Genomic DNA, 13,428 nt, shown 5'->3' with positions numbered 1-13,428 from the left:
ACCCGTAACAGTTTTACGGGAGAAAAATAAGCACCTAACTGTTCTACATTGGGTTAACTAATTCAGAACTGGGGACAATGAGGAAGCAGGCTTGTAATGGTTTCACCCAAGCTTTGGAGTTTTTTGTACAGGATTTTTCCTGAGAACTTTAACATCTTTAAAACAGAAAGTGTCAAATTATTATTTGATGATTTCACTAAGTTACTGTCTTAAAAACATTTATTGAATAAAAAGTATAATATAAAAGCAGCTTGCACCACTTCATTTTTAAAAATTCTGAGTAATTAAAATAATACATTTTCAGAAGAAGCTTTAAGACTTTTGGCAACTTCCAGATTTAAGCCAAATATTATAACAGATGCTAAAGAGAAGCCATCATTTGACACCGCAATTAGGTCCAACTCTAAATGAGTTTTGAATGAATCATTATAAATTCTCATTTACTAAAGTTATGACACATGATTTTGACAAAACTAGTATACAAAATAAAGTTTAAGACAGTCATAATACATTTATTATCTTGAGAGATATGTTCGTCATGAACATACACTGTCTGACAACATGCCTTACAGCTTCCACACTAAGAAATGTTACCCTTGAGAGGACACACGAAGAGTGGTAAAGCATCTTTGGTAATTACACAGTTCATAAAAAAAAAAAAAAAAAAAAAGAAAAGAAAAATCTTAGATTTTTCTGACACAAGAGGATTTTTCAAAAAAACATTAAGAAACAGCACCAAAAATACAGTGACAGAATAATTCTTACGATGTTGTACCTGGCCATTTCCCAGCAGAGAAGTGTCTTCTCCCATTAGAAGATACGAGCCATAAAAGAAAACAAATGCATGAAAGAAGCCCAAGATGGTCCAGTAAAGAAATGGTTTAAACCCCAGATGGGCATTTTTACTGATGTCTCTGCAGGAAAAAAAAAACAGATTTGGGATTTCAGATTGTCTTTGTATAACCCATCAGCTATTCACATTGCATGACTGCTACTGCTTTGAATAAATGTAACTTTCAACTGCAGCAAGATACATTTAACAAATGCTGACATATGAAAAAAATACATAAATCATGGGCAAAAAAGGAACTCTGAGTTCTCATGATTTGCCTCTGCTTTATGCAGGGATCACCAATGGCAAAGGGTCTCTAATGGGTCAAATTCAAAATGGCACAAATTAGAATTCTTCTCCCTGGAGGTGGAATTGCAAGAGTAAGTAAAAGCCAGATCTCCTGACCCTTGCCCCTTCCTCTGCTTGAAAGACATTTAGGAAAAGAGAAACATCTAAGAGACATCTCTTTTACAAAAATACATACTTTTTTTTTTACTCCAAAAAGCAGTATGCAGTGCAACTTGCTACCACTGGGAGGACATCTAATTCTATAGGAATTCACTTCCTCTCTTAGTAAAGCATTTTTTGTGGTGATTCCCCTAGTCACAGCCTCCTAGTTCTTCACGTGCGTGTCAGAGATTCTCACCTCCTACACGTGATGCAGGAGAAGGCTGCCAATCGCTTGAACTGACCAAGTGCTCAGTTCTCTTCTAGTCTTAACATGACTGACATAAAAAGATGCTTCTCTTAAAATACCCATGTTAATTAACTTTCAGGATGTAAACTGCGTAGCTGCAGTTCTTCCTCAACAAGACGATTACTAAAAATCGCATAAGTTACAGATAAAAATACTGTAGGAACGCATAATAGCAAGTTCAGACTTCTCAGGTGCCACTGTTGTTCTAAATTCTGTGCTACTGTGGCAATAACTTCAGGCATACGTACCGATAAAGCACAGGTTTACTCTGTAATACATGCGGATGCACATGCTGTTCAAAAAGACTGTATATGAGGACAGGCAAGGAAGTGAAACAAATATTGTACAAAGTCAGGTATACACTGTCATACAGCGTCTGAAAACGGAAAGAAGAATTACTTTGACTCGTGTAAGAAAAAAATTTATATTTATTAAAATTTATTAGCACACTAATAAATGAGCAACAAATTATTAATTACATTAATTTACTAGTTAGATAACAAGCTATACTCACATACCCATCTAGTAACATCAAGCTACCAAATATAGAAAATGAAGCTGGATATTTAAGTGCAAAATCTGTGCTGCTCCTGTGTAGCTCATTCCCTTTTTTGTAGTTATTTACCCTGTTTCATACATATTTACCAAGATGCAAGGCATCCAATACTTACTTGTTGTGAAAACAAACAGAAGAACTGATATAAAAATTGTGGTGTAATAAAGCACACATTCTGAAAAAAGAAAAGCAAAGGCAATAGTTAATCCTCGGTACACGCTTCACAACCCTAACAGAAATTGCCAACTCTTACAAGCCGTAAGGGAGAGCATAAAGCATTTCAGGATTTTCCTTGGCAAAGTGAAGCCACACGCTTCGCTTGAGAACACGTTCTGTTTGTCCTTTAGGACAACGAAGCTGAAAAACAAACTTAATTATGTGTGCTTGATGAACACATCTCATTATGGGAGTACAAGTAGTATTAAAGGAGGAGAAATCCATCCATTTCCCCTTCAGTTTCTTTTTTTAAGAGTTTCTTTGCAAAATAGTTTCCATATTTCATTCAGGAAAGCCTGGGCCCTGCTGATGTGGGCTTTTTGCGTGGGAGCAGACAAAAACAAACGCCCAACCTAAGAGCATGCCGTTATCTTGAAACAAGAGCGACCAATAGAAGATAAAAAGTGGCTCGGTGGCCAGCGCTAGAATCTCAGATAAACTTCAGGTGAAATAGTGGATTTTGACTTCTTATCAAAAGCAATGATTGAGTTTAAAAAGAAAAAAAAAAAGAGAGGAAGAAAAAGAAAAGATGTTGTTAGCATTTCAAACACCCCAGCCCAAGACTGAGCTCCCAGGCCTGTTTCCCACCCCTCCTCCTGGCGTTTCGCTTCAGCTCAGCCCGCTCTCCCCCTCTGCAGGCCCTTCACTCCCTCAACTGCTACCTGCGCTCTCTTTTCCTTTTAAGAAAGATGAATGAATTTGGTTAATATTAGATCCATAAACAAAAAAGGTTATACTCTTACATCAAAGCATGTGATTTCAAGCTGCTAATGCTTCTTTCAGAAAGCAAACGTGTCTGCCCCTCGGCCTAGGCAAACTCATAGCGGGATTTAAAACCCATTTCCAGGTGGAAGTACTACACAGTGTCACAGTTAAACTACTGCGTTTAGTCGTAAAATAGCAAAAAAGCCCAGAAAACCTGCTTGAGCAGAGATATTTAACCTGCTCCCAACAAAAACGTTAGATCTCAAATAAATTTCTTGCTGGGAAGAAGCCACACATTTTTCTGCGAACTTGAAGACTTACCTTATAAAAAAAGTACTGTACAAGGGTTGCTATTCTAATATAGTAAAAGTGCCCATGAACAAAAAGCAATTTGGAGAGGAATTTAAACCGTGCTATTGCATAGTCACTGTTTCTTACAGCCTGTCTTCCTTCCTTGCCCATGATTCCTGTAATATTTGGGAAACAAAACAGAAAACAGGTTAAACATTATAAAAATTGAAGTTTAAAAAAAAAAAAACAAACCCCAAAAACATACACCTGAAGCTACAGTTCTGTTTTCCTGCACCTCAACATTGTAAAGTCTTCAGCAACTTTCAGTTCCAATTGAAGGCATCATTCCTGACACTTACAACTACGGGAAACTACTAATTTGATGCTGCTTCAACTAAGAAAAAAAAAAAAAAAAACAAAACTAGAAAAAGGAAAAAGGACTATTTCTACAAGCTATTCTTGAGAAAAGGTTTATGGGAAGACACAGAAGTAATAACACTCATAAAAAAAAACAAAATTCCCAAACCCCAAACCATTATCAATCCATCATTAAATTATCAATTTACTTACTACGCTTTACTTCATACAGTTCTCTCCTACAGTACTTTCTGGGAATAATACCTGGCTTATACTCAACAGCAGCATAAAGGAAATGCTGTTCTTACAATAGCCGTTTACTTACTCTGCTGGGCTGACAATGCTTGTCACAGCTGAACACAAATTCATTTCTAAAAACTAGTATTAAGATTAGGATAAGCATACACAGAGAACTCAAAGTGCTCTTTTACAGAAGAAAAGTGGCCCAGGATTCCTAAAACCAGACACTTAAAAGTGGTTGCTTTAAAAAAAAAAAAGAAGAAAAAAACAAGTCTAAAAGTCCCCTGTCACCCTCCACAGCAAAGACTTGTTAGTTTTTAACCAATGTACATGTGATGTCTAATATGCTACAGATTACAATAAAAACCTGGATGATTTTATTCTCAATGAGCTTCAGTTAGTTGACAAACTACCTGCAGAATCAAGCACAATTCGCTCTTGGCCTGTAAGCTTCTCAAGCAGGCCATACCCATGGTCTTCAAAACCACAGCCACACGATTTACATGATAAACATCGTAAACACCTTTTCCATCGCAAAGGCTGACAGACTGAACATCCTGATGTACCAGTACCTATGGAAGAACCTTCAGCATTTACTATTGGAACAAACACCATCCACCAAAGTCAGTGAAGGAAATACCAAAACGCTAGGTGATGGGTCCCGGCTCAGTTATAGCCGTGTTTTGGTCACGGCCAGCTACGAGAAAATAGCACGAACAGAGCAAAGTACCAAGCTTAGCTGAGAAGCAATAGCAGCCTCTCCAGAGATGTACTGAAAGCCTTCTCCTCAAAGACAAACCAGACAAACGGCATTTCTGCAGCCGTACAGACACGGTGCAAACAGCGGCAGTTTAGCACAGAGACAGGTTTGAAGGTCAAGTTTACACAGGAACTCAGAACCTGACAGCGTCTGAAGTCAGAGATACCCACTTCCAGTATCTGAAGCAGAGTAATTCTGAGATTCTAGTTACCGAGAATCTTTGCTGCTCTTACGGCAGCATCAAGCAGGACCTCTGATTATTGGTAGACTACACAATAAACCTGACTTGTGAAAGCCAACAGCCTTAAATTTTAAATTTCACTAAAACTCTGCTACAACAGATGACTCAGATTAACGTCCTGTCATTCACAGGTGCAAAACCGTTAGAAGTTTATCTGTTTATTAACACTGCTCACGATCTAATCCTCTACTACAATTTGCATCTTATTTGCCTTTCTCTCTTCTGACAAAAGCGAGTTACCTATGCCAACGTGTGCTTCCTGTATCATGCTCACATCGTTAGCACCATCACCGATCGCTAATGTTATAGGTTTCTCTGGAGACGTTTTTAACAGTCGCACTACCTGGGGGGAAAAAAGGTAGAAATTTTTCAAATGAGACAGACAGTCTATCTACAAAACCATGCTTCTAAGTCCCGAGTATCTTAGGCAGCCTACCTGTAAATATAATTACTGCGTTTCGTGAACGTGCACGCTTGGGTAAAACATATCTTTGGCATATCACATCTGCACATTCACTGATCCTTTAGAAAAGCTGCTTGCTTTGAGGCACAAGCTTTATTTACATATTATGCCTGACTTGAACTTATTTTGCAGTTCACATTTAGATGTTCTTTCACAACTCTTAATTTGGTGCTTTATTATGCAAAACAGTCAAGTAGAAGTTGGAACTGAACATTTACTTAGGGAGTGATGCAGATTTAATGCCCTTTACCAGACATGCCCAGATTCTTCACATTTTCAATACTTTACAGCATAAGCAATGTGCCCCTGTGGCCAGGGCGGCCAGTGGTCTCCCGGGGTGCACTAAAAGGAGCGGCCAGCAGGTGGAGGGAGGTCATCCTCTGCCTTGCGGAGGCCACAGCTGGAGCGCTGTGTCCGGTTTTGGGCCCCCTGATTCAAGGAGAGGGAACTGCTGGAGAGAGTCCAGCAGAGGGCTAGGAAGATGCTGAGGGGCTGGAGCATCTCTGTGCTGAGGAAAGGCCGAGAGCCCTGGGGCTGTTCCTCTGGAGAAGAGCAGGCTGAGAGGGGATCTCATCGATGCTCAGCAAGAGCTAACGGGCTGGGGGCAAGAGGACGGGGCCAGACTCTTCTCAGTGGTGCCCGGGGACAGGACAAGGGGCAACGGGCACAAACTGGGACACGGGAAATTCCATCTCAACACGAGGAGGAACTTCTTTGCTGTGAGGGTGGCAGAGCCCTGGCACAGGCTGCCCAGAGAGGTGGGGGAGTCTCCGTCTCTGGAGACATCCCAAACCCGCCTGGACGCGTTCCTGTGCCACCTGCTGTGGGTGACCCTGCTCTGGCCGGGGGTGGGACCGGGTGATCTCCAGAGGGTCCTTCCCACCCCGACAGTCTGTGATTCTGTGAAAGGTCATAGAGGAAACTTACTCAGCAGTACAAGTAGATTTAAAAGATTAATTTCCTTTGTTTTACTTGTCTGGACAGATGAACTACCAATGGAAGGTTCTAATTCTGCTCCCTGCATTCCGTGCTGACCAACAAGTCACACAAAAGGTCAGGTGAGCAAACAAAGCAGTTTCAGAAACCCTTGTCTCCCCAAAGCACAGTAAAAACATCTAAAGACAGTCCTGATTGTACACACCCTTACCTTTGCTTTCTGAAGGGGTGCCATGCGACAGCACAACACTGCTGAACAGTTTTTGCAAACGTCCATGAACAGTTTTTCATGTTCCCTGAGTGCAAGAGAGAGGCTGGTCCCATCCACAACCAGGCCGTGCTGGATAACATGGTCTTCCTTTATTCTAGTCGGGGACAAAAATGTTGGCTTTGTATCGGTGTGACAGAAAAGTTTGTATTTTGTTATGAACAGTTGCTCAAACAATAAAGAAAGAAGTCGTTAGCCTGTTAGACAGACTGCTTCTTCAAGTCTGTTAATATATTAATAAATAGATTTCTAAAAAGGCAACTTCATGTGTTTGGCACATACATTAAAGAGGTTGTCATAGAACTAGAAAAGAAAACTAAGCTGAGATCATCACTGAGCTAATGACGTCTCAGGCATGTTACCTCTTGGCTAGCTGCCTCAGCTGCTCTGCGCACGTGCTGTCTGACTTGTGCTGCACGAGCTCAAGGATGTTCATGGTTCTGTGAAAGTGTCCACACGATAAACTGACACTAACGGCTGTTTCGTGCTTATCTCCAGTGAGTACCCACACTTTGATACCGGCCAACCTGAGTGCTTCTATGGTTTCTTGGACTTTCTCCTGCAGCCTAAAAACAAGAAGAAAATCTTAAACAACCAAACACTTTACAAAAAAAAAAAAAAAAAAAAAAAAAAAAAAAAAAAGAACCCACTCTATAAGTCCATGTTACTCCTGTGACCCCACTGCCATGGTGATTTAAGACTGCATTGCCAAAGGTACATATATTTTCAGAGAATCGCAGTCTGGCAGATGACATTCCATTACCAGTAACAGAACAAAGGCCTTGATGAAACAAAAACCGAACTTCAATGCTGCCAAGTGACCAGAACTTTGTAATAAGCACATCTTAATTTAAGTTAGGCACCACTGCTGTATTTGAGAAGCTTTAAAACAGTCCACCACAATTACCAGCCTCTGTGGTAAATGAAAAGCTTTGAAGTGCTCCATCGGTACGCTCCGGTGTACAATACACCCTCTGACTTACAGAATGCTTCGTGAAGTAGCTATGGGTAGAAGTTTTCCCAAGGAATTAGCCATTGCCCTAAATATTTACTGCAATTATTCTGTTTCACAAACGTTAAATCTCTCCTGATGAAGCACACTGTATGTCATCGTTATTAAGCCACAATCAGTTGGTACAACACGTGCTTTGAATGCTGCCCACGCCAAAGAGCAGTAAACACACTAAACAGCACACAACTTTGGGTGGTGGTGGGAAAGGTTTTCACGGCACACTTCATATTTCAGTTATAAATCCTAAACTTGCTACGTTTTTGAGCGTAGTTAGCAGAAACTCCATTGCATACTTGTCTTCTACTCCTGTAGCCCCAAGTAATTCCAGATCCCTTTCTATGAAGTTGAACACATCTGCTAATCTCTCTTCCCGTTGCTGTAAGGCAGTCCTGGCCTCATGCAGGCGTTTGCCAACCTCTTGGTACTCCTCAGGCGTGAATCTTCTGTAGGCTACGCACAAAGTTCTTAGTCCTTTCTGTGAGAAAATAAAAGACTACATTCAGCGTAGACGAGATTCTGATCTAACAAGGTGTCACCTGGAATTTGTTCACGTCACAGAATTTGTACTGGAAGAATTTTCTTCTAGTCAGCCGGGCAAACATATACACTTACCAAGGCAAATTCATCCACATGTATCCTGGTTTTGTCTATTTCTCCACTCTTACTACGAGGAAGAATGGAAGATTCTGCTCCCTTTGTGAATAAGAGCTTTTCCCCTAACAAGTAAAACAGAACAGAGGTTAAGAATACATACTGTTTAAGAAGTTTTCAACTGCAGCTTGTGCAACTTCTGATCGCTTACCTGAGGGACTCTCTACAATGACACTCATTCGTCTGCGATTTGGATCAAACTCCAAAACATGAAGCAATTTATACCTGTATTTTGTGTTTTAATAGAAAAGGGAATGGGAAGAAGAAGTTTTAGAGATAAATTTCCAAAGACAATGACTTATAAATGTAAACTTACCCCACAGTGCTTTCCCCAAAGCGTCATTTTCATATAGAAACTCTAAAAGCAATGCTATCACCATTGAGCAACAATCACTGTTAGGGGTGTTTGTGCAATTGATTGCTTTTCATCACTTTACATACTTTTAATTCCATTCTATACGAATAAAAAGGTTCTTCTACCAGTAGGAATAGTTTCTTGAACACGAGCTTTACATCCGGAGATTACAATCAGCTCCTACCTTTTCCTTTATCCTTCTGTTATTAGTGCAGGAGTAACTTTGAAAACTACATTGTATTTCTAACACTTGTGAACAACCTACAGAGTCAAAAAAGAGCGTACGTTCCCTGATGACCGGACTATTTTTTGTTATGTTACCACTGGTTTAGAAAACTAATTTTAGACATTTAAGTTTAAAGTACTGCCAACTGACACCGATCACATGGATAAAACGTGCTATGACATACCGCAGATTTACAAGTATCAATAATATTTCTACCCATTTTGGGAAACTTTAAAATACGTAATTAGATGATGCATACACGACACCGATTCCGGGAACTTCTTGAACTTAAAGCACAAACTTTAAGACTTGAATAAGTAATCCAGTTTTCCAACTCTACTACGGTCTCACCCTTTGAGGAATGGGTGAAGATACAAACTGTTACCATACACACCTACACAGAGCAACTCATAAAAAAAAATCTTGCATCTCAGTTTCAACTGCTAAGGAATAAGATGCGTGCTGTCTCGAAGACATCAAGGGAAAAGCATTAAAAAGAGCACGCTGTGGAAAGGCAAGGTTTTCTTATAAACAGGATGAAGAGGAGAATGTTATATTAATCTTCAGTACCGTGCTGTCCTTCAAAAAAAACAAGGAATAGAAATGAATACCTTTCTGGTTTTCCAAGACTTTTTATTTCCATACTGTCCCCACTAGTTCCAGTAAATACCACTCCAACCCTGAAAGGAGAAGAAAATATATGTTTAATCATCAATTTTAACATAATGCCTATTGATTGTTGGAGGAAGAAAAGAAAAGAGAGAGAGACCCTTATAGCCCCCGCTACTGTTCTCTGTTTCTAGAGCAAATGAAGAATGCCAGCTTTCCATAGTATTTTAACAGCAACATACTCCATCCCTCTAATTTCTCAAGGATTTCCATAAACATTTTAAATCATCACGTTATATATGCCTAGGTTTTTGTGTATTTTATTTTTGTATGTTTTCACAGTAAACTGACAGTGCCAGGCCCTGGGCTTTACAAACTCTCTGAGCAATTCCCGAGGTTGCCTTTACCAGGAACGGCCTGCCCTCGCAGGCAACTCCTACAGCGGAGTTTGGGCAGTGCCGCTCACCGGCTTGCAGCTTCCACCAAAGCTTTCTCGTCCGGTGAAGAAGCGTAATACTCCAGCGGGGCTGCGATGCCATTGGCGTGCCAGGGCCCATCAGCACCATCGGTCTGATCTGCATTGATCTGCACTGTGTGACAGAGACAAACGGCTTTCAGGAAGAGTTCTTCCTCTTTCATCTAGAAGCAAGAAAAGAAAAGCATTTTATTTGTAACATTTAGATATCAACCCAGTTTTTAACATTTTTTTAAAGTATGTTTTTAATTGAAAATCTGTCAAATATTCCATGTGAAATAAGCAGATTCAACATGTTCAATAAATATTATTTATTCGGTAACAATATCTTTAAACTATTCAGAAATTACGATTATTTAAAACATGCTAATGCTAGAAGATTATTTCTCTGAAATAAAACATTTTCTATCTAGGATACGTAACGGGGGGGGCGAAAAGAAGTCTTACCAAACTATGCCTATTTCCATCTGGAGAATCTTCAGAAAACCCCTCTGGAGTTAGTTTACCATTGACTTCTTGGTACTTTATGCCGTTAATGGAGCACTCCCGAAACTGCATCTCATTTTCAGTTAATGTACCAGTTTTGTCTGTAAACACATACTCTACCTTTTGTAAAATAAAACAAAAACCAGACTTGGAGTTGCATGTACTTGTTAGAAGAAAAAAAACAAACCCAAACCCCAAAAACCTTAACTCATACTCTCCACACCTTTTTTTGATCGTATAAAAATTTTAATTTTTGGCATCAGATACTTATACCTTATTTTCAAATTAATCAGAAATCAAAGCACAACCAATAAAAAGTCCACAGTAATGAATTTTAATATTAAAAAAGAAGTAGAGAATAGAAGGTTAAAAAAAAAAAAAAGAGATCACGTAATTTTTACTCTACCTGTCCCAGTTCCTCATTGAGGTCTGAAGTATTTACTTGTGCTCTCTGGTTTGTTTCTTCATGATAGAGGTCAAGGTCCCAGCCAATAAAAAAAGATCCAAGAAATTTCTGCATCTCAACAGTCACATAAAGTGATATAGGTATGATAAAATTGTAAAGTACCAGAAAAGCAAGAAAATCTGAAATAAATCGCAGGATCTACAAGAGAAAAAGAGAAAATGTAAAGATTACTGCAGCGATCGGGTGAAGGGTGGGTGGTTAGTTGTGTGTCAATATGTACAAAAAATGAAAAACTGAGAGAGCCGGAGGAGACCAAGTCCCACGTACAGATGAGAGAGAACAGACGCCGTGACAACGCAGGCATGTCCAGGCACCCCAGGAACGTGCCTTCAGACTGATGCGAAGACTGCCTTAAGCTACGGCTGGATGTGTCAATTTGCAAGTTCATTAATTTTTGTCCTTCCTACCGAATCAGCTGGGAGGGCTGCCAGTTAATATTAAATGTCATGGTGATTCTGCCTTTAAACAGGTCTCTTGGAAGAGTGGGGTCTGAAAAAACTGAACGTGTTCCCCATGCCATCAAACAGCACCATTCACAGGCTGTTCTGAGGAACCATAAATGGTGAAGCCAAACAGCTGATACTCCATCTTGTCAGAGGAATCTGCAAGGATTCTGGATTGTTTCAGGACAGCAGAGTGACAAGAGGGCTCCCGTCTAGGGGCATTCCCCAGTGACGTGGGTGATCCAGACCACATGACAAGAAAGAGACGGTGTGGATTTGAAGGACACAGACTTCTCTTATGCCTCTGCAGCTCATTGTGTCTGACACATACGTTGTGGGTAAACAGCTATGTAACAGGATAGAAATTTCTCTTTATTGGGTATGACAATTTTAACAGACTCTGAAGTGCGACTTTACAATCTCTTTGAACTCTCTTTTTCATTTCACAACAAACTCAATATCTAAATTATACGTTGGGAAGACTCTTACCAACACTTGAATATTGAGCAAGGGAGAGCAGAGATGTGAAAAACTGGGACATCTCTTTCAACTCCACCAGATACTGGTGTAGAAGAACTTCTTGAAGAAAGGGAGTATAGAAGCAGTCAACAGTTTGCAAAAGCTAAGTGTTCTTCCTAATTAGGGAGCGTTGCTACAATTACTTAATAAAAGTCAGTACCGATAACTAAGGTTTATCTATATATTAGATATATCATATCTATATATTATCTATATAGATATATCTATATATACACCACAACTAAGGTTTGACAAAAACCTTGGGAAGTTCTGTGCCTCAAGAGATCTTCCAAATTAAACCAGAAAAGATAAATAAGAACACAGAACATCAGAAATATGTCCTAACAAAACCCAAAATTTTCAAAAAGCTTTGTCTTTTCATAAAAGAAGAAAAGTCAGTAACAGAGACAAGGTGTTTCTGCACAAGGGAGAGGCTACGTGGGACTAACTGTCTTAAAAATACCGAGACAATAGCAGACAGGCTTGCAAGCGGGTATGTGGTAGTGACACCTAAATCCAATAGGGTTTAATGTGACATTCAGCATACAGCGGTTGAGGGTTCCACAGACAGGCAACGGGGTAAAACTACATTACCTTACTGCTGTTTCTTTCATGCTCTGTTTTTCCGTTATACCAAGGCTCATCCCATTTTTCTTCAGCTTGCCACGCATACTTTAAAATAGTACTCAGAATGGCTTCAAAGAGGAGGATTATTAGATAAATAATCAAAAAGGAATTCATGGACCTACAAAGAGGCAAAAAAACCCAAAAGCAACTTCAGTTTACTTTACTTAATCTGTTGACACACTGTGGTTACATGAATTGATCACAAACTTCCTGGACAAATTTTTCTTTTAAATGTTTCCCATGTTTGACATGGAGAGAAAGTTTCTATGTGACAAACAAGCAACAGCAGCGGAAAAAAATCCTACATCTGACTCGGATACACTCTACATGTAACAAAACCCCACCAGCTGCCCTGCGTCACCCCTCTTGTCCATGATTTTGGGGGCTGCCTTCTCCTTCCCTGCCTGCCTGAGGCTGCGAAGGCAGTTCAGTACAAACCACTGCGTAAATCCAAGGCTGCACCTTGCCCGGCAGTTAGAAGAGTACTACCGATTGCTTCTGATTATTTAACCCTGGCCATGCCACGACTAGGACATACTCAAACTTGCCTTTACATTCTGCAATGCCAGCCAGCCCACCTTTCATCCCTTGCTTGGACGACTGAACTTTTCTTGTGCACTCTATTCTATTTGTATCTGGCTGCAGAAGAATAATCAATCTCATGTTTGCAAAAGAATGCCAGGAGGCCACCTCAGATTTTTAGTAGCTGGAATAAAGGCAATGTATCAGAACTACTTTTCTTTTTAAAAATAATTCACAAGGTTCAACATACAAATCTTTATTACAGTAACACCTATCCCGTAACTATGAGCGAAGATTTTTTAAAACTGAGCCTGCAACCTGTGCTAGAAGCAAGATGCACTGCAAAACGTATCTGGATAGGCTATTCCTTTAGACTATGTGAAAAACAAAGCTATTCTCCATGATATCAAATACCAGGATTCAGGACAAAGATTTGCAAGCAATTAAGACTTCATTTCAATCCATCCTCTTGAAA

The 13,428-nt window shown here is 39.8% G+C and overlaps 1 protein-coding gene across 8 annotated transcripts in view; it reads right to left on the bottom strand.

Moving 5' to 3' along the window:
• The window catches only part of ATP11B (ATPase phospholipid transporting 11B (putative)), a 67,059-nt gene that overhangs the window by 23,979 nt on the left and 29,652 nt on the right, over positions 1-13,428 (bottom strand). For all 8 annotated transcript variants that reach the window (XM_063340213.1, XM_063340209.1, XM_063340211.1 and 5 more), the window contains exons 11-25: positions 12,399-12,549; positions 10,783-10,980; positions 10,338-10,496; positions 9,882-10,054; positions 9,418-9,486; positions 8,377-8,450; positions 8,187-8,290; positions 7,868-8,049; positions 6,925-7,128; positions 6,506-6,659; positions 5,136-5,238; positions 3,328-3,473; positions 2,201-2,260; positions 1,778-1,905; positions 776-914 (exon numbers count right to left, since the gene is read on the bottom strand). In XM_063340213.1, the coding sequence (XP_063196283.1) occupies positions 776-914; positions 1,778-1,905; positions 2,201-2,260; positions 3,328-3,473; positions 5,136-5,238; positions 6,506-6,659; positions 6,925-7,128; positions 7,868-8,049; positions 8,187-8,290; positions 8,377-8,450; positions 9,418-9,486; positions 9,882-10,054; positions 10,338-10,496; positions 10,783-10,980; positions 12,399-12,549 (2,044 nt within the window). The remainder of the gene's footprint in view (positions 1-775; positions 915-1,777; positions 1,906-2,200; positions 2,261-3,327; positions 3,474-5,135; positions 5,239-6,505; positions 6,660-6,924; positions 7,129-7,867; positions 8,050-8,186; positions 8,291-8,376; positions 8,451-9,417; positions 9,487-9,881; positions 10,055-10,337; positions 10,497-10,782; positions 10,981-12,398; positions 12,550-13,428) is intronic.

Source organism: Chroicocephalus ridibundus, chromosome 6 (genome assembly GCF_963924245.1).
Source record: "Chroicocephalus ridibundus chromosome 6, bChrRid1.1, whole genome shotgun sequence".
NCBI classification, from domain to species: domain Eukaryota; kingdom Metazoa; phylum Chordata; class Aves; order Charadriiformes; family Laridae; genus Chroicocephalus; species Chroicocephalus ridibundus.
Note: the sequence above shows the minus strand (reverse complement) of the source record. Positions and strands in the feature narration are given on the sequence as shown.